Genomic DNA, 20,551 nt, shown 5'->3' on the forward strand with positions numbered 1-20,551 from the left:
GTTAAAATATGTGTTAAATAGCTCTACATTCCAACAGCCGTCACTGAGTGTTTGGTCAGTAACATGGGTCTCCCTCCAGTCCCTCTGCTCTGCAGTAAACAGACAATACATATTCTGGTATCCCTTCCCACTTTATCCAATCAGTAGTAGTATCCAATTAACACATATAGACCACTTATTTTAACAAACAACAGAAATACCACTTACAGCACCTTTTTAAGATGGAGAAATAAATCCAGAAATCGAATCACTCTTTATTTTCACTATAATAGCTTGGATATCAGTAGCCGTAGAATAATAATGTGTTGGTCCATGGAGGTTAATTGAGGGTTTTTATTTTGTGACCTTGTAGAAAGTCAAGAAGGCTAAGCTGCGTGTCAAGGAATATACGCTGGATACTGGCAAGATGACCATGAGAGACCTCATCTACTATCTACCCAACACCAACCCCATGGCGTAAGCCCCTCTCCTGCTGTTGTTTTGGTTATCTTGTTGCAACGCAAAGAGAAATATTATCTCCCTTATCTCCACAGACAGACTCTAAACTATCTCATGAGCATACACACACAAAAAGCACCTTAACACATTAACTGCCACGGAGTTTGCCCGTCTCAACCACTCTCTGCCACCACTCTAAGCCTATGGAGATGTTCACCTTCTTTGCAGGGCTATAACTTTTTAAATTGTATTGCTAAATTGACATTACTATGGCCCATTCAACATCGATTATCTATCGTTCAGGATGTAGGAACGTTATACTTTTTCATTCATAGATTCATACAAAAATACTGTCTAGAATATAAATATGTTTTTATCGTTTTCTGCAGTAATTCCTAGAACATGAGTTATAGGCATAAACGCATATTGCTGTTCGCAATGACAGCAGCCAGCCAGCCAGCTAGCTCGCTCGTTGGATTATCTCACATTCGCTACTAAGTAAAAACAAAACCATACATTAATGGAAGCCTGATCTTCGATTAGTATTGGAATAGTTCCCAGTGACTAATCGAATAGTAATTTTGAGTTTTGCCCATCACTTAACGCCTAGTGATTTTCTCACTCAAGTAACATTTTCTTTAACTTGAGTGAACAGTGTTCCGTTTGCCTTCATTCACGTCTTTCCATTGCATTCATGCCGCCCTCTAAATTTAGTTTTGTGTTGTATTTGAAACATAATATAACACTGAATGTTTTTCCTCCCAAGTGTTATTATGTCCATTATCATAGATTTTATGTTATGTCAAAAATTACAATATATACTCTCCCCTGTCCATTATCATAGATTTAATGTTATGTCAAGAATTACAATATACAGGGCGGCTAGGTGGTGCAGTGGGCAAGGCGCTCACCACCAATGCAGGAGACGCTGGGTTCGAGCCCAGCTCTCCGCATTGCTATCAGCTTGGCTGGTCGTTCATACTAATACAATTGGCAGTATTAGGGGGTGGGAAGCTGATGGGTGGGGATCGGACGTTGTGGACAGCGACTCCTACAGGTCGGTTGGTGCGCCTGTACAGCAGAATCAGGAAGCGACGGGGGCGGCGTGTCCCTCCCACACAGACCCTCGCCACTGAGAGATCGCGCTGTGCAGGTGAGAAGATGCGACGGCTGCTTCCTCGAGTACCGGAGGGGACACGTGATGCAAGGCTTAGTCCACATTGCAGCCGGCTTGTGGGAGGCATGTCCTAACAGCGTTCGAGACAGGGGAGGGTAGAATTGGACGATACGAAATTGGGGATGGGAGAAAAATGGGAGAAAAAGTAGATAAAAAAAAAAAGAATTACAATATACTCTCCCCTGACTGATTTGCATATCATTTATGATATTCTTTTGCATTTAATCTATTATGTACCTTCGGCCCATGGGGACATTAACTTGTGTTGTCGGGCCTTACAAATAAATGTACTACTATGCTACTATCCTTATACTACAACCTATCATGCTAACATGTCTATACTAACTACAATCTTTATACTACTACCTATCATGCTAACATGTCTATACTACTACCTATCATGCTAACATGTCTATACTACTATCTTTATACTACTACCTATCATGCTAACATGTCTATACTACTACCTATCATGCTAATATGCCTACTGCTATGCACTCAGAGTGTAACACACAATCTCGATACTATTTGACGAACAAATCCACTGACCCTTAACTGCCAGAGTTGTACCCTGCCTGCTGACTTCTTGTTCACAATCTGTAAATAACTTTGGATAAAAGCATCAGTTAAATTTACATTTTACATTTACATTTAGTCATTTAGCTGAACGCTTTTATCCAAAGCGACTTACATGTTCTGTACGACAAGTCATCAGGCAGCTGAGTAACAATGTTCATCAAAGTGTTGAGGGCTACAGTGTAGGTTAGTTTATTAGGACAAGTGCATGGCAGTAAGGTTAGTTAGGGTTAGAAATAGTTAAATGACTAAATGTGATTTCTCCAGGTCCTATCTGGAAGAGACGGCGTGTGAAAATGAGACCGTCGTCCCACCCACTCCACCGAGAGAAAAGTAAGTCTTTTGACGTGCCCTTGACTTTGCTGGATCTGCCGGGCCCGGCCCACAAGAGGAGAGGTACCTGACTGACTGATGAGTCTGTAGCTTATATGAGGACTGTGTAGAACCCGCAGTTTTGTCATTTGATTGATTGATTGATTTGATTGGTCTTTATTTATCTCAAACACAACAAACATACAATATCACATTACGGTAACTCATTCAGCACCAGAAGCCTAGAGCATCTTAGTTCCTACCACTCCAATGCCCGAAAAGATAGGAATAAGTGGCGGTGTTTACATATATATATATATTCTATATTATAGCTATGGATACAATACTATGGCCCATTTGACATCAACTATCTATCGTTCAATATGTGAAAAAGAATAAATTTTTTCATCAATACGTTTGCATGTTATACCGTGATGAATATAAGTATAGTTTTAGAGTGATCCTGTCTAATCCCAGAAAACGACGATATGCAGCAAAACGTGAATTTCACTAAAAGCGTTGCCGTTTCTCGCCTGGACACTATTTCCAAATCAAATGTATATAATGGGTATTATGTTTCATCATGAATGCATGAAAGGGGGGGGGGGGGGGGGGGGGTCGTTTTTTGATGCTTTAATCGTCACCAACGGCATATACGTTGTGGAGTAACGTTACACACACACACGTTGCGATCGAGGTGAAATCATGGTTGGATCAAAGCAGGATTGATATAATTTAGTCCTTACCTTCACTAGGAGGTACCCCAAAAATAATATTCCAATTGTCTGATCGCAAGTCCCAGTATTAGTGTCCATCGTGTCACCAACATAATCCACCACAACAGATGCATCGGGGGCATTTGACGCTTCTCAATGCGATTTGACTCACCTGACAAAGAAAACTGCGCCCGGAGACATTTGAACGTTGCACAGGCCAAGTTATAAGGTTTCAAAGGGTGCTCGATACTGCCACCTGGGAGGATGTGGCCGGTATTGCACTTTGGCATTCTCAGGATGATTCCCCATGTTAACCCTGAGTCTGTGCGCCTGTAATGAATAGAAATATCGAATAAAAGAAATAACGATGAAAACCCGACTATACTCGGGTCTGGCGCTGAACGGGTGGCGAGATAACCTGACTATCCTTGGGTCTGGCGCTGATTGAGTTAAAATACTGATGGCACTTAAAATATTCTACAAATAAAATTGTGGCTACTTCGTTTTAAGTATCTTAATTAAAGATTAAGGAAACAATACACATTCTCAGTGAATAAGATGTTTATTTGACATGTAAGAAGTCATGCATTGTACAACACACATTAAAGAAAATATATATATTCTCTTATTTCAGAAGCAGAAATGAGTCTCAAGCATTTTAATCTAGTCAAGAAATGCCAGTGGACGTCTGAGCAATAATGGCAAAATAATATTGTATTTATTTGTCAGGGACAAGGCAAAAGAAAACATTGTAGAAAGTTACAATAACAAGATACAGATGCATTGCATGTAGGATTTCTAGCCAAGGTTAATTTGCAACCCCTGTCCCTGGTTCTACCGGTACTTAAAAGTGGTCATTACATCATCATTACCAAAAGTACATACCGTAGTTAAAACGAGCACATAATAAACACTGACATTCTTTACATGATCATACAATAATTACATACATTTTACATGCGTACAACATGTGCATGTGTGCGTGTGTTCCCTGAAGAGCACACCTGACATACACACCTTCCAAACACGGAAGAAACACATTCGACAGACAGGTTTAGTCTCACGACACGGACATAAATAACCTCGTGACAGACTTCACTATTCACCCGCTGATGCCTACAAATGATCTGTCATCACCTTGTCAAGCCGCGGATGTTCCTTCCTGCGCGCGACAGCCAACGAGAGACGCACGGCGGTGCAAACGAGGCGCGGAGGGAGACATGCCTCTCGCTGTTCCTTGCAACCCGTTGCTCTCCAGGAACTATTGATTATAAATTGATGTTATAATTCCTGCATAAGGAACTGGAATGGGTCTCATTGGAGCACATACCGTACAGTTAGGTACATTGACACAATGTTCACAATTCTGTCTCTGTACACCACCACGGATGAGAGAGAATATTCGAATTTTCGAATAGTCGATGCCAGTCTCCACATTCGATTTTCATGTCTGAGTCGATTTTTTTTATATAATTAAAAAAAATAATTTATATTTATTTTTTATAAAATAATTTTTTTTTAATTGAAGCAAACTATTCTTATTTAATTCCTTTTTATATTTAGAGGCAGCCTAATTTTCATAGCCTAATTGATCTAAAAGATGCACATGCTACTGTTTCTGTTTGTTTATTAAAACCGGTTGATAGGCCAATGCAATGCTGTTATTATTATAGACCACGATGGTGAATGGTGTCATTTTGATTTATTGTCGGTCAGCTGAGCCGATCAACGTTCTGAAGGATGATCTGAACTTCAGATTCTGAAGTGCCTATTTATGTGCAATACCCTTTGATTTTAATGATCCATTCTATTAAAAAGAATAACTGAAACTGAACATTTGAACTGAATTTAAACTGAAACAGAAATTCAAATATTCTGTCTTAATACATTGGTTGCCAGCCGGATATGGCCATTTATCGCTTGGATGCCACCACGTTAATCAATGGGAGGACGAGCACATTTGCGAACGCATAAACTTGCTTATCAATGACTTGCTTGCAGTCAATATGTACGAAACAGATTGTTTTTTCATCAGTACATTTCCGTTTTATACCGTTTTGAATAAGAGTATAGTTTCGGAGAGTTCTAGTAATTTCAGAGAAATTCCGCAAAAATAGGCATTTACTGGAATACACAAAACACGTTGTAATTTTCCGGCTGATTTTATTAATCGTTTTCAAATAAACGATTATCGAGAGTATTTGTGTTCTTATGCACGATACAAAAGCGGGCTGAAAAATCATTTATTCGTGCCGCGCTCAGCGCCTAACCCCACACAGCATGGCGGCCAACAACAAGATTTCTCGTTGTTGGCAACCAATGTGTTAAGAACCAGCGATTTTCGAATAGCACTTTTGCTAGAAAGTCCCATCCCTACTCTGTACACCACCACAATGTCTCTGTACACCTGACTGGGAGACCCATGTTACTGACCAGACACTCTGTATCAGTGATGGCTGTCAGAATGTAGTTATTATTTTAACATGTAGACCACTTTGTTCCTTTTTAATACCACTTACAGCACCTTTTATTTAAACCTGCACTATGTAACCTTTTCATGAAAAACGATTGCCTTTTCATCAAGCTAAATCACAGAGTTGGGCTGAAGAGAAAACCCTGCCAAGAGCGATACATGAAACGCAAGTGAAATCTGCAAGTTTACATACAATACAAGCTCTTCAGGTCGGTATGACCGGTGTAAAATGTGAACGACACAAATGTAAATGTGTAAAACAGTGCCCAAACTTACCTTGCTTGATGAAATGCCTTTTTTGTTTTCTATGTTGAAAACACGGTGCCGCCGTTACATCTCACGGCCACAGGGCGGCGACCTTCATCGTCAGTCAGTCGGCCCGCCTGCTGAACAGCTCTTTCACATTGAAATGCAGGGTTCGGCTGTGGAGCGTTGCTGCTGTTTACATTATGCAACCTAATCCCATTTCCTGTTTCCAGATCCCCAGAGAGAGCCCCGGAGCCAGAGCCACGCCCAGAGCCGGAGCCGGAGAGGGAGGTGGAGGGGGAAGGGGAGGGGGAGGTGGAGGGGGAGGATGATGAAGACAAAGACAAAGACGAAGAGGCAGGTGAAGAGGACGACGACGACTCGATGGTTCCCAGGGTGAAAGTGGCAGAGGACGGCTCGCTGATCATTGACGAGTCGAGGTCAGTGGAGCTCATCGGCCGGGCCATCGCATAGTTCATAGTAGGGGTGTAACAATGCGACCTCACAACGATTAATTTCGATTACGATCATTCAGGCAATGATTCAATGCATCATGAAATCTCTTCATTTGACCACGATTCGATTCAATACATTTTCGATACATTTTCTATCGGTTAATTCCCCAAAACATTTTGAATACACAAATGTGGCTGGGGGAACTGATTCACTCAGCATGAATGGACCATAGGTCAATAAAAACAATACACACACAAAAAAAACATAATTTTTTTTTTCATTAATTTTCGATTCTAACATATTCAAAATCGATGCATCGATTCTAACACATTAGAATCGATGCATTTAGATTAATCGATGCATCGTTACACCCCTAGTTCATAGTCTATCTGAGACTATTAAAGCCCTGATCTATTTTTTTTACCACATACTGTTGATGCATATATTCCTGAACCGAGTTTGGTTTGTAAATTGAAGCTTTGTGGATCTTTCCTAACCCATGTACTCCAGCATTAAGAAACGGCAACATAAACAAATCTTTTAGGGACACAAAAAATCAACAAATGCCATTGAAGACTCATAGCGGTGTGTCCCGTACGTAGACTTGTATGTGGCGGAACCCCGTGATCAACGAGTCAGTCAGTCTCTCTCTCTCTATCAGAGTCACAGTCTCTCTAACAGAGTCACAGTCTCTCTCTAGCAGAGTCACAGTCTCTCTCTAGCAGAGTCACATTCCATACTATCTGTATAGCCTTGCCCATGCCCTAGCTTAACCATACTATCAGTATAGCCTTGCCCATGCCCTAGCTCAGGGGTTCCCAAACTTTTCAGGCCGCGACCCCCAAATAACGGTGTCAACCCCCACTATTATAGGAGGCAAAAAAATAATTAAAAAGAAAATTATAATATATATATATTTCTTTTTTTATATAAATGGAAATGTATGGTTGAAACATGCAAACGTTCAAACGCACACACACTAATAAGCATTGGAGGCTTTTAACCAGGGCCGGACTGGGGAAATCATTCAGGCCAGGAAATATAGTGCAAAATATAGCCCCAGTCAGGCCACTTTTTAAGCAGGGGGTCTGGGGGTCCCCCACCAGGAAATCTTTTGTTACAAAGACTTCATTTCCTGCATTCTGGTGCAGGATTTTTTTTATTTGTACCCTTTAAATGCCAGTGTTTGTGATGGCATCACAAATTATTGTTAAAAAACAGGCTAGCATATGTATGATTAGCAATAACACTGATTTTGATGGACTTTCTGTTTTTTTGTAATGTCAGATTGAATAAAAATACTATCTTTTATTCAACTTCAGCCCTGATCATAACACCACATATTCATTTTATAATTCTAACCCTTTAAATGCCAGTGTGTGTGATGGCATATATTTGCACTATATCAAATGCAAAGTAGATTTGTCTGGGGGGGATTATTACAGGCTAGCATGTGGCAATGATTAGCAACAACAGTTTTTTTGTAAGGGTCCCGCCTCCACCAATCACATGCGGCTCCCTTTGTGTGTGTGTGTGAGAGCAAGAGAGAGAGAGAGATAGTTCTCCAACTTGTGTGAGTTGCAGTGATCTCCTGGTTGTTCCCCATCTAGGTTATCTAACTATTGCGCTGCTGCAACTAGAAACACTGGCCTGGCCTGCTTCTAAATTCATAATGCATAAAAAGGGAACCCCTGCCCTAGTTTAACCATACTATCAGTATAGCCTTGCCCATGTTCTAGCTTAACCATACTCTCTGTATAACCTTGCCCATGTTCTAGCTTAACCATACTGTCTGATGAACGTCTGTCTCAGTTTGACAGTGGTGGTCCAGAGAGCAAAGGGGCCAAACCCGGCCAACGACAAAGACCCCATCTTTGAGCGCGGCTCAACCACCACCTACTCCAGCTTCAGGAAAGGGACCTACACAAAGCCCTGGTCCAGTCAAGGTATGATTTGACACGTTGCTATGGTTTGGTTTGGTGAACATGTGTCCGGACATTACCTGTCTTTAATCTGTCTTTTCTTCTCTGAGACCTTACCTTGGATGTGCAACACAAACTTTGTCATGTTAGTTACTTACTTGCCTTTTAACACATTGAGTGCCAACGACGAGAAATCTCGTTGTTGGCCGCCATGCGTTGAGTGCCAACGACGAGAAATCTCGTTATTTAATCGTTATTGCTTTTATTAGCGATATCCATACATTTTTCATCAATCCAGCCTCACGTTATCATTGGGACTTGCTCTGACCTCGAAAAGGGCAAATACCGCCCCATATCGTCTCCCGGATGGTATTGCAGCCATTGGAATGGACTCAATGGAAATGCATGTGAAAAAAAAACCCGGATTCCACATTTTACTTCTCAGGCATGTAACCCGAGACGATTGCATTCATTGGGGACCCTCAGAGCAGCGTGGAATATGTGTTTCGAGTACATAATGTTGGATCAATAAACGCGATCGTTATTAGGAACGGCGATCAGGAATTGGAATAATCTTTTTGCAGAACATCTGATCTGAGGTAAGGAATCTATTTTACCAGTCTTGGGGTAATCAGATGTATTTTTTTACATATTTCACAACGTGTCCCCTATGTGTGTATGTGACGTTAGCGCTGACCAGGTCATAGATAATCGATTTTTCAGCCCCCTTCTCTAGCGTGCATAAGTACACATATACTATCGATAATCTAGCGTTTATTTGAAAACTATTCATAAATCAGCCGGAAAATGTGTTGTGTGTATTACACTAAAGGGCGATTCTAGAAATGTCCAAAAACCTTATTTTTTTCAAAACGGTATAAAACGGAAATTTACAGATGAAAAAACAATCCCTTTCATACATGTTGACTGCAAGCAAGTCATTGATAAACGACGGGCGTATTAGACACATAGCCATAATATAGAATATAGAAATAGCTCCGTGAAAATCATGAAATATCGGAATATCAGTCCCAAAAGGCTGGCATTCAAACGATAAATCGTGTGCCCCCTGCTGGCACTCAATGTGTTAATAATACCTGTTTGCACATGTTTTATGTTTTCTCATCAGAGACGGACATGTTCTTCCTGGCCATCAGCATGGTGGGGACGGACTTCTCCATGATTTGCCAGCTGTTTCCTCGCAGAGCCCGGTCTGAGATAAAGGTGCCAGTGATTTTGTTTGAATACCTGTATTTGAGAAATACTTCACCAAGCGACGTACTGTAGTAATTGAGCTATCTCAAAACCCTGCCCTCTTTTTTTCTCGATCCTCCAATCACATCTGTTTTGCGTGTGGCCGTGTAGCGTAGGGTGTCCTCATTCTTTTGTGGGTCACAGGGGAAGAGATCATCCAGCCCTCCAACTGGCTCTCTCTGGCGGCACGGTGGCACAGTGGTTAGCACTGCTGCCTCACAGCAAGAAGGTCCTGGGTTCGAACCCCAGCAGGGGGCCTTTCTGTGTGGAGTTTGCATGTTCTCCCTGTGTGTTCGCGTGGGTTTCCTCCAGGTACTCTGGTTTCCTCCCCACACCATAAAGACATGCATGGTAGGCAGGGACTACAGATGGAAACTAGCTCATTAGCTAATTCTGGCACATTTACATTGATGTGGAAACTGAAGATGTTGATTAATGTGCACTGTCCCTGGGTAAACAATATAAATAAACTTAATAAACTAAACTTTCCCGTTTAGGAAATTAGCTGAATCACGTAAATAAAAAAAGCTTTTATCCAAAGAACTTTACAATTGTTCAACCATGGTAATTATTAATTAAATATTCTTTGTTTATTGTTTATTGTTTAAAAGGATCCCCATTAGCTGCCACCTAAGTGGCGAGCTAGTCTTCCTTGGCCCTATTCCTCGTACCTGGTTCAACTAAGTCGATCAAAAGTCCCATTATCCAGATTCAATTAACCCGATGTTTGAATCCGCGCTTTCCCTGTTCCTCGAACGCTGATTCAGTCTCGTTAATTCGAACCAGACTTGATACTTGATAATTGCGAGCGGCCGCCTCAGTTGAAAAGACAGCAGGTGTCGATCGCAGAAATCCTGATTTTCTAACACCATTGATTGATTGATTTAAAACTTTATTAACGGATTGCAGAATGGGTACAATACAGTACGGCTCAATAGCCTCGCCGACAAGTTAAATGCATAATCTATAGGCTAATTTTAAGTCCCTCATTACCTCAATCAATCAGATTATATTTATTTAAATGTGCCTGATGGCAGTAGGCTTAATGGAATGAATAATGGAATGAGATCTATTGCTAGCAAAAATAATTAGTTCAACTCTTTCAGAATAAGTAGATACAAACAAGCCCAAAGAGTATCTAATTGATACAAATTAATAGATACTTATGAGGATATCTGTACTGTATGCGCTCGGCTTAGGTATCATGTACTAAGGAGGGGTAGGGCAGAGGGAGGGGTAGGGCAGAGGGAAGGGCCCTCCCTCTGCCCTCGGCTGGGTAGTGGCCCTTCCCTCTGCCCTACCCCTCCTTCTGGACTGTCCTCAGCTGGGTAGTGGCCCTTCCCTCTGCCCTACCCCTCCTTCTGGACTGCCCTCGGCTGGGTAGTAGGCTTGGGCGGTATGACAGAAGGAGGGGTAGGGCAGAAGGAGGGGTAGGGCAGAGGGAAGGGCCACTACCCAGCCGAGGGCAGTCCAGAAGGAGGGGTAAGGGGCAGAGGGAAGGGGATTGGGTCTAAATCGTGCTGCTCACAGCGTTTCCTTTTTTTTGTTTTCAGAACAAGTTCAAGAAGGAGGAGCGACTGAACACCTGGAGGATCGACAAGGCGTTCAGTAAGTAGCCTGAGAGCCGTTTCAACTAAGGCTGTCCCCGAAGCCTGTTTTTGGGATTCAAACTTCCGTCAGGGTTTTTCGAACGAACGTTTGACGTTTGTTTTTAATTAAAAAATTATAATATATATATTTTTTTATATCCTCAAAACTAAATCCTCAATTTTAATAAAGTGATTAATCTGATTAAATTAGTATTTTATTTTTATTAAATCAACTTTCCAGACCCAGCCCAGGGAGAAGCCCCAGCCCAACTAAATCAATTAAATCAACTTTCTTTAATGAATATAACTCATCAGTTTCTTTTAATACTATAATATTAGTGTAGCCTAATCTTTATCTGCAACTGTGAAGAAAAACCCCATTGGTTTAGACAGAATAAAAAAATAAAATAAAAAAAAAGTATAAAAAATTTGATTTAGAATTCGAATGTAACGAACGAAGGTTCGAACATTCGAACGTTTGGGCTCAGCCCTACTGTGAAGTGCTGAACTTGGTTCCATCTTCATCCTGAGCAGCTGTGGTGCTGTTTCTGTGCTGAAAAAATAAATAATGCACATCCTCTGTTCCTTGGTGCTGAGCCAAACTGTAAAAACAGTAGTACATAAAACAAAGCGGGGCTGTTTCTGTGCTGAACATGCTCTGTAGACCAGAGCTCACTAATGCCACTTATTTTAAATTGCACATTTTCAAAAAGCTCCATTGTGTATTTTATTTTTTAAATGCAGCCCTTATTTTACTTGAAATGACATTTGCAGTATTTAATATTAAAATACTTCAGTCCCTCCACAAAATAAATATTGTTAAATATTATTGAATAGTACTTTCTTTATTTGACAGTCAGTTGTTGACTACATACAGACGTTGATACAACTACTAGGCTACCAAAATATATATGTTTTCAAGTTTTGTTTTATTTGTCACGTATAAAGTACATGTACTACATTATTACATTACCCCTGAGAATGTGCTTCATACAGTAAAAAGTCCAAACACTGTACAAAATATACAATATACAACTACATATATGACACTGAATCATAACACAAGTTGAGACATTATGATGTTCCAGACCTTTTGCTTGAGGACGTTTTCTCTTGACTGGACCGTCCTCTCGTTATGTGTTGTAGAAGACAGGCGTAAACTGGATCTCGAGTTCTTCTCCAAACTGCTGGAAAAGATCCTGGAAGTTAAGAACAAACGCAAGTCCTCCGAGGAGAAGAAGGAAGCGAGGAAACGCAACAGGAAGCCAAAGGGTAACTAGAAAGCACCTCTACACCACTAAGGTACCCATGTACATGTCGAAATACTTCCCAAAGGTCAGTGAATACCACGACCACAACACCAGAGCTCATTGCTCAATGAACAATGAACAATAACACACCATCAAATACACCCACAACACACACATCCACACGCACACACTCACTTTTTTTTAATTTTTTTTTATTGGTCTTTTTCCCCCTCCATTTTCCTCCGATTTTCTCCCATCCCAATGTTAGTCGTATGCCAATTCCCAGTCCCTTCCTGGTCGCTGCGCACTTATCCCCCACAGTCAGATCATCTGGGAGAGTGGAGGCTACCACGTGCTTCCTCCGACACACGTCCAGCCAATCACCGCTTCTTTTCACCTGGCAGCGCGGATTCTCATTGAGAGGGCGTAGCGTGTGGGAGGACCACACTATCCCCCTCACGTCCAATCCGCGCTTAGCAGGCGCCCCGACCGAACTGTAGGAGTCGCTGTTTACAACGACCCGGACCCACCCCGCCAGCTTCTCCCACCCTCTGATACAGCCAATTGTATCAGTGCAGACGGCCAGCCAAGCTGGTGACAACCCCGGAGCTGTGAGCTGGATTCGAACAGGCAAATCCAGCTCAGCTCCGGGGCTGGTGACGAACGCAATCTCCGCTCGGCCACCTAACCGCCGGCCGCACACACTCACTTTAAATAAACAACACACTGTAGCACCCACTTTACCCACTTTTAGACACTAACACACTTTATATTTATTGGCATCAATCTCATGCACCTCATTGCACCACACCACCACAAGGTGGCACCACAAGCTAAGCTATACCTCACATTCTACACTGTACTGTATAGAAGCTGACTGTATAGACTGTACAGAAGTATAGACTGTACATATACTGTATATATGTATATTGAACTTTTTTTGTTTTGTTTACACTTGTTTACGTACTTGACTTTCCATTTTATACTTATATTATACTATTTTATAGAAAGAAGCATTTCATGCAAAAGTATTCTGTATTTCTGTATGACAACTAATAAAGAAACTTGAACTTGAAGAGGGAGTTCCACAAATCATGTTCTACCCAGATTCTGCTAAAACAAGGGACTAAACACGTTTAGCAATTATGCCACAACAATGTGGAACGCCCTACCCACAGCCGTAAAAGACGCTCTCAAAGAGCACCTATGGGAGGCTGCAATTCGAAACTGGCCCCCGGTAAATGGCCAAACCCCCACCCAACCCCCTCCAATGTACAGTTTCTTCCCCCCTTGAATGTATATATTTTCTTTTATAATCTGTCTCTTAAACAGTACTGTATATTTCTTGTATATCTTGTTGTATGTCATAAATGTCTGGATGTAACAGTACTGTTTATCTGTATGTCGTGTATGTCATAAATGTCACGATGAATTGAAAATGTGGGACCTGGCCTGATGTAAACAAGACGAAAGTCTTTCTCTGGTCTGCATCCCCTTAACAATTGTGTGTATTGAGCTGTACTGTATTGTACCCATTCTGCAATCTGTTAGTAAAGTTTTCAATCAATCAATCAATCAATCAAGCACCTCTCGGTCACCTCAACTTCGGGCGACGTCTGACGCGACGTCTCTACCATACGCCGACGAGTACATAATCCTGATCTTTGTTCCTCAGAAAAGAAAGCGGAGAAGAAGCTGACTCTGAGTGACGTGGAGGAGGAGGAGGGGGGCGAGGACGGAGAGCTGGACCTGGAGGACGTGGAGGGAGAGAAGGAGAACGAGGACATCTCTAACGAGGGAGGGACGCCCGCTTCCACTCCGCCCAAGAAGAAGCACAAGAGCAGACACGGAGTCGGAGGTGAGTCCTCTCCTGAGAAACCTACGGACAAGAAGGACAAGGGCAAGAAAACCAACGAAGATGGTACGTCGCACTGTAACAATGAATTATTTGATATTCCCGACTGGTTAATTGATATTAAAAAAGGAATATTGAATCGCTTTTTAAACTTTTTTTTATTATGTTTCAATTATGTTTTTGAAGTAATCTCTTCATGATGCTGGCCACCTCTGGTAAAATTGCCGGCATCCTTAATTGAAAACATCACGCTGTGTGTGAAATGATAATGATAATATATGATAATAAATATAATATATTCTATATTTGGTTCCGTTTATTTAGATTTTCTCAAAACATTTAAATTTTTTTGTGCCCATTTGATTTAAGACATTATTTTAAGAAGGTGACGATCTGATTCAGGGTACCAGCAGGGTCGTTCGTTGCGCCCTCTGCATTTTCAATTCTTGCTGTACACCGCAGCGCCTCGCGTTTGAACGTGCGGGAAAAGGCGTCCGATCTGATCACAGTTTAACACTACTGGACTATATACTTGCCCACTGTATTGTTACTTCATTCTAATTAGTGTATATAATTGATCACATCTGCCCAGTTGTACAGCTCTGGCCTATATTTTATTTCATAAATATATTATTCCATTGTGCTTAACTTAGCTCATATTTCATTTGACTTTACTCCACCTCTTTATTGTATTATCTGTCTGTTAATGTCTGTCCGCTAATGTGGCACCAGTAACGTCCAAAGCAAATTCGAAAAGTATACTTGGCACCTTTCTGATTCTGATTCTGAATGCCTTCATGTGTCTGCAGAGGAGGCGTGGGTTCCTGAAGACTCCGAGGCAGCGCTGCCGGAGGACCTGCCACCTGTCGCCGGGTAAAACTCGCCTGTCCCACTCGCTTCTGTTACAGTTGTCTAAATTAGGGTTTCTCTACGGGGGCAGTACCCCCCCCCCCCCCCCCCCCCCCCCCCCCAGGCGGCGTTCAGAGAGTGTTGGTGTGGTACCACCCCACCAGGGAGCGTTCACAGTCTTGTTGTGGTACCACCCCCCCAGGGGGCGCGTTCAGGGAGTGTTGTTGTGGTACCACCCCACCAGGGGGCGTTCAGAGAGTGTTGTTGTGGTACCACCCCACCAGGGGGCGTTCAGATAGTGTTGGTGTGGTACCACCCCACCAGGGAGTGTTCAGAGAGTGTTGTTGTGGTACCAACCCCCCCCCCCCAGAGGGCGTTCAGATAGTGTTGGTGTGGTACCACCCCACCAGGGAGTGTTCAGAGAGTGTTGTTGTGGTACCAACCCCCCCCCCCAGAGGGCGTTCAGATAGTGTTGGTGTGGTACCACCCCACCAGGGAGTGTTCAGAGAGGTTGTTGTGGTACCAACCCCCCCCCCCAGAGGGCGTTCAGAGAGTCTTGTTGTGGTACCACCCCACCAGGGGGTGTTCAGAGAGTGTTGGTGTGGTACCACCCCACCAGGGGGCGTTCAGAGAGTGTTGGGGGGACGCTGGGTGCAGAATTGTTGAAAGGGGGCGCTAGTTTATTTGATTATTTATCATTGTTTTAATATCAGGACTGAAACTTGACTGGAACAGACAGAGAGCAGCCTACATGCAGTGAACACAATCAAAATCCCAAATATCATCTCAGAAACGGGGAAAGTGTCACTTTTTAGCAAAGAGAAGGTTTACTTTTTGTAATGTTTAATTTATATACACTTGGTAGTAAAAAGTTAAATGGGGGTAAAATCATAATTGAAAGCCAAAAAATGTAATTCCCATTTTGGGTGTAGGGAGTAGTTGAGGGGGGGGGGGGGGCGTTATGGAACATGGATGTCAGATAGGGGGGGGGGGGGGGGGGGGCGTTATGGAACATGGATGTCAGATAGGGGGGGGGGGTGCGTTATGGAACATGGATGTCAGATAGGGGGGGGGGGGGGGGCGTTATGGAACATGGATGTCAGATAGGGGGGGGGGGGGTGCGTTATGGATCATGGATGTCAGATTGGGGGGGGGGGGGGGGCGTTATGGAACATGGATGTCAGATAGGGGGGGGGGGGCGTTATGGAACATGGATGTCAGATAGGGGCGGGGGGGCGTTATGGAACGTGGATGTCAGATAGGGGGGGGGGGGGGCGTTATGGAACATGGATGTCAGATAGGGGGGGGGGGGGGGGCGTTATGGAACATGGATGTCAGATAGGGCGGGGGGGGCGTTATGGAACATGGATGTCAGATAGGGGGGGGGGGGGGCGTTATGGAACATGGATGTCAGATAGCGGGGGGGCGTTATGGAACATGGATGTCAGATAGGGGGGGGGGGGTGTTATGGAACATGGATGTCAGATAGGGGGGGGGGGGTGCGTTATGGAACATGGATGTCAGATAGGGGGGGGGGGGGGGCGTTATGGAACATGGATGTCAGATAGGGGGGGGGGGGGTGCGTTATGGATCATGGATGTCAGATTGGGGGGGGGGGGCGTTATGGAACATGGATGTCAGATAGGGGGGGGGGGGCGTTATGGAACATGGATGTCAGATAGGGGCGGGGGGGGCGTTATGGAACGTGGATGTCAGATAGGGGGGGGGGGGGGGCGTTATGGAACATGGATGTCAGATAGGGGGGGGGGGGGGCGTTATGGAACATGGATGTCAGATAGGGCGGGGGGGGCGTTATGGAACATGGATGTCAGATAGGGGGGGGGGGGCGTTATGGAACATGGATGTCAGATAGCGGGGGGGGGCGTTATGGAACATGGATGTCAGATAGGGGGGGGGGGGCGTTATGGAACATGGATGTCAGATAGGGGGGGGGGGGCGTTATGGAACATGGATGTCAGATAGGGGGGGGGGGGGGTTATGGAACATGGATGTCAGATAGGGCGGGGGGGGGGTTATGGAACATGGATGTCAGATAGGGGGGGGGCGTTATGGAACTGGATGTCAGATAGGGGGGGGGGGGGGCGTTATGGAACATGGATGTCAGATAGGGGGGGGGGGCGTTATGGAACATGGATGTCAGATAGGGGGGGGGGCGTTATGGAACATGGATGTCAGATAGGGGGGGGGGGCGTTATGGAACATGGATGTCAGATAGGGGGGGGGGGGGGCGTTATGGAACATGGATGTCAGATAGGGGGGGGGGGGGGCGTTATGGAACATGGATGTCAGATAGGGGGGGGGGGGGGGGCGTTATGGAACATGGATGTCAGATAGGGGGGGGGGGGCGTTATGGAACATGGATGTCAGATAGGGGGGGGGGCGTTATGGAACATGGATGTCAGATAGGGGGGGGGGGGCGGGGTGTTATGGAATATGGATGTCAGATAGGGGGGGGGGGGGCGTTATGGAACATGGATGTCAGATAGGGGGGGGGGCGTTATGGAACATGGATGTCAGATAGGGGGGGGGGGGCGTTATGGAACATGGATGTCAGATAGGGGGGGGGCGTTATGGAACATGGATGTCAGATAGGGGGGGGGGGGGCGTTATGGAACATGGATGTCAGATAGGGGGGGGGGGGGCGTTATGGAACATGGATGTCAGATAGGGGGGGGGGGCATTATGGAACATGGATGTCAGATAGGGGGGGGGGGGGGGGGGCGTTATGGAACATGGATGTCAGATATGGGGGGGGGGGGGGCGTTATGGAACATGGGTGTCAGATAGGGGGAGGGGGGGCGTTATGGAACATGGATGTCAGATATGGGGGGGGGGGGGGGGGCGTTATGGAACATGGATGTCAGATATGGGGGGGGGGGGGGCGTTATGGAACATGGATGTCAGATAGGGGGAGGGGGGGGCGTTATGGAACATGGGTGTCAGATAGGGGGGGGGGGGGGGGGGGGGGCGTTGGCCAAAACAAGGTTGAGAACCACTGGTCTGAATCTTATGTGTCCACGTAACCAGGTCTGAGAAGACCGACGAGTCTGCGACCGCGACCAAGGCCCCCGTGATCAAGCCAGCTCAGCTCAGAGGCAGAGCGCCGAAACCCCTCCTGCAGTTGGGACGGAAATGGGGAAAGAAGGTGCCGCCGGTGCCCCCCGTGGTGGAGCCCAAAGATGGAGCCCCAGCGGAAGAGGAGAGCTCGGGCGAGGGGGTCTCCAGAGAACGGGTAACGGATGGTTGTCTCTCTGCAGGGGTGTACAGTGCGACATATATCTCGCACGTGCTACAGCAACAGCTGTCTGTGCGATGGATGGATTTACTTCACTAGCACTGGTGCGATAGGGATTCGGTTCATATAGATACTCTTATTTTGAAAATCCTGTAGCGGGTCTCATTTCTGCCCACGCGCAGCTCCAGCTATAATAACTAGGATCGACAGCTAGCAACATTCAGGTGCATATGATACTCTTATTTTGAAAAAACTCCGTGACAACTCGACGAGTCATATCCGCCCTATCCGTGCTTGCAAGCAGAGCAGCGTGTTGGTGCGCACACAGCAGTGCGCCTACACGTCCCGAAATAAGTCCGGTGTGTTTTTTTTTTCTCGCAACGGGTCAAATGCATCTACATGCTTTGCACCGTCGCCATTCCTTTATGCGCACATCGCCCGAAATTAACGTTTATGTACCATTACAATCACTACAACGTTAGCAAGCTAACAAGCTAATCCTGATCAGGCAGAGCCAGCAGACACGGTGTGGAAAGGGAAATGGGGGGCACTCTCTCCCCTTCCCTGTGTGTGTGTGTGCGTGCGTGCGTTTGGAAAGACGATGAAGTCACTAGTCAGGACTCAGGACAGGAGTATATTATAGTAAACTGAGGATGGACAGATAATGTTGATATTCAAATATAAAAAATTTCGAGAGGAGTGGAAGTTTGAAGACTAGACTACAATATGATGCGGGGGTGGTGAGTTGAAACAGTGTGTGTGAATGAATGAATGTAAACTTTATTTAACAGATTGCAGAATGGGTACAGTACAGTACGGCTCAATACACACAATTGTTAAGGGGATGCAGACCAGAGAAAGACGTTTGTCTTGTTTACATCAGGGTCCCCCATTGTGTGTGTGTGTCCCAACCGACCCCACTTCTATGTTTCAATAAATTATTTGCATTTAAAACTATTAACGCTGACTCATTCCTTCAGTCCACTCAAAATTATGCTAATATTCCTTATGTTGTTTATGATATTAATTGAAAATAGCATATGAGAGTATTACTATTATAGTAATAATAACACATGGCGATATACTAAATGACAGCCAAACATGGCACTGCAACTAAATAACACAAATACAATAGGCACATTTGTGACTGTTACAAATATAACACGTTTTATACTTGTGCTACAAGATTTTGGCCTGTGCTACAAAACTATCAACCTCTGTAGCACCAGTGCTATGTGCAAAAAAAGTTAACGTACAGCCCTGCTCTCTGCATATATTACAGTTACAGAGAACTGTTAGGAATGTTTGACCACTAAGTGTCTCTGACTCGTCTTAACCACCAAAAAACTGCACGGACTACAACGTATGACGTATATCATGCCAGTTAGGGTACCTTGTGTATACTTATAGTATATATTTATATTCAAATTTGTTATTGCCTATATTTACTGTAACATTACATAATATAACCGATAGGGCATACGGACCCTCACCTGCACCTTTGTTTACACTGTTTATTTTTCTCATATTTTTGTATTCAGATCTAATTATATTGCCTATATTTATGTCTTTCTACAATTCCCCTGCCCATACCTGTACCTCCCCTCCCCCCCCTGCCCTATGCTGCTATGATGCCCAAATTTCCCCAAGGGGATCAATAAAGGAATATCTTATCTTATCTTAGGTCAGTGGAGATGCGTCACCTTCAAGGCCAGCGAAAGAGAAGAAGAAAGACGATGACTCTACCTCTGAAGGGGAAGAGATTTCAAGCGTTGCGTCCCCAAAACCTACAAGGTACAACCTCTCCTCCTTTATGTTAACACCCACAATCTCACATTAGAGTAAAAAAGTTAAAAGAAAACAACTAGAACAATGCACTCGGTAGAGTGCAAACCTCCGCCGAGCCCTAACAATCTCTCCACTGTGCCGTTAATTTCACATGCCACATTTGACTGGGTAGATGACAGAAACATACAAGTGTTGTCTTGTCTTAACTGTGTTTGCCAGAATCAACAGGTTTCTCCCTTGAGGGGTCATGAATATTCACAGCAAATGTTGTGACTGTATGACTAACGGGTCAGGAGATATGTTTGGCCAGATGGGGGTGCTAGAGGAAAGCGTATAGGGTGACGTGATGTCTTGAGGTCATGAACATGCACAGCAAATTTGTATGGCAATCCAG

At 44.3% G+C, this 20,551-nt stretch overlaps 1 protein-coding gene across 1 annotated transcript in view; it reads left to right on the forward strand.

The window, feature by feature from the left end:
- LOC311236511 (uncharacterized protein) overlaps positions 1–20,551 on the forward strand; it is a 47,550-nt gene that overhangs the window by 2,028 nt on the left and 24,971 nt on the right. Inside the window, exons 2-12 of the mRNA XM_084324188.1 lie at positions 353–456; positions 2,459–2,524; positions 6,172–6,378; positions 8,207–8,340; positions 9,446–9,540; positions 11,124–11,178; positions 12,306–12,431; positions 14,085–14,267; positions 15,074–15,137; positions 18,162–18,366; positions 20,054–20,163. Of these exons, the coding sequence (XP_084180314.1) occupies positions 353–456; positions 2,459–2,524; positions 6,172–6,378; positions 8,207–8,340; positions 9,446–9,540; positions 11,124–11,178; positions 12,306–12,431; positions 14,085–14,267; positions 15,074–15,137; positions 18,162–18,366; positions 20,054–20,163 (1,349 nt within the window). The remainder of the gene's footprint in view (positions 1–352; positions 457–2,458; positions 2,525–6,171; positions 6,379–8,206; positions 8,341–9,445; positions 9,541–11,123; positions 11,179–12,305; positions 12,432–14,084; positions 14,268–15,073; positions 15,138–18,161; positions 18,367–20,053; positions 20,164–20,551) is intronic.

The sequence above is a fragment of the Notolepis coatsorum genome, assembly GCF_963971535.1.
Source record: "Notolepis coatsorum genome assembly, chromosome: 11".
Classification (NCBI taxonomy): Eukaryota; Metazoa; Chordata; class Actinopteri; order Aulopiformes; family Paralepididae; genus Notolepis; species Notolepis coatsorum.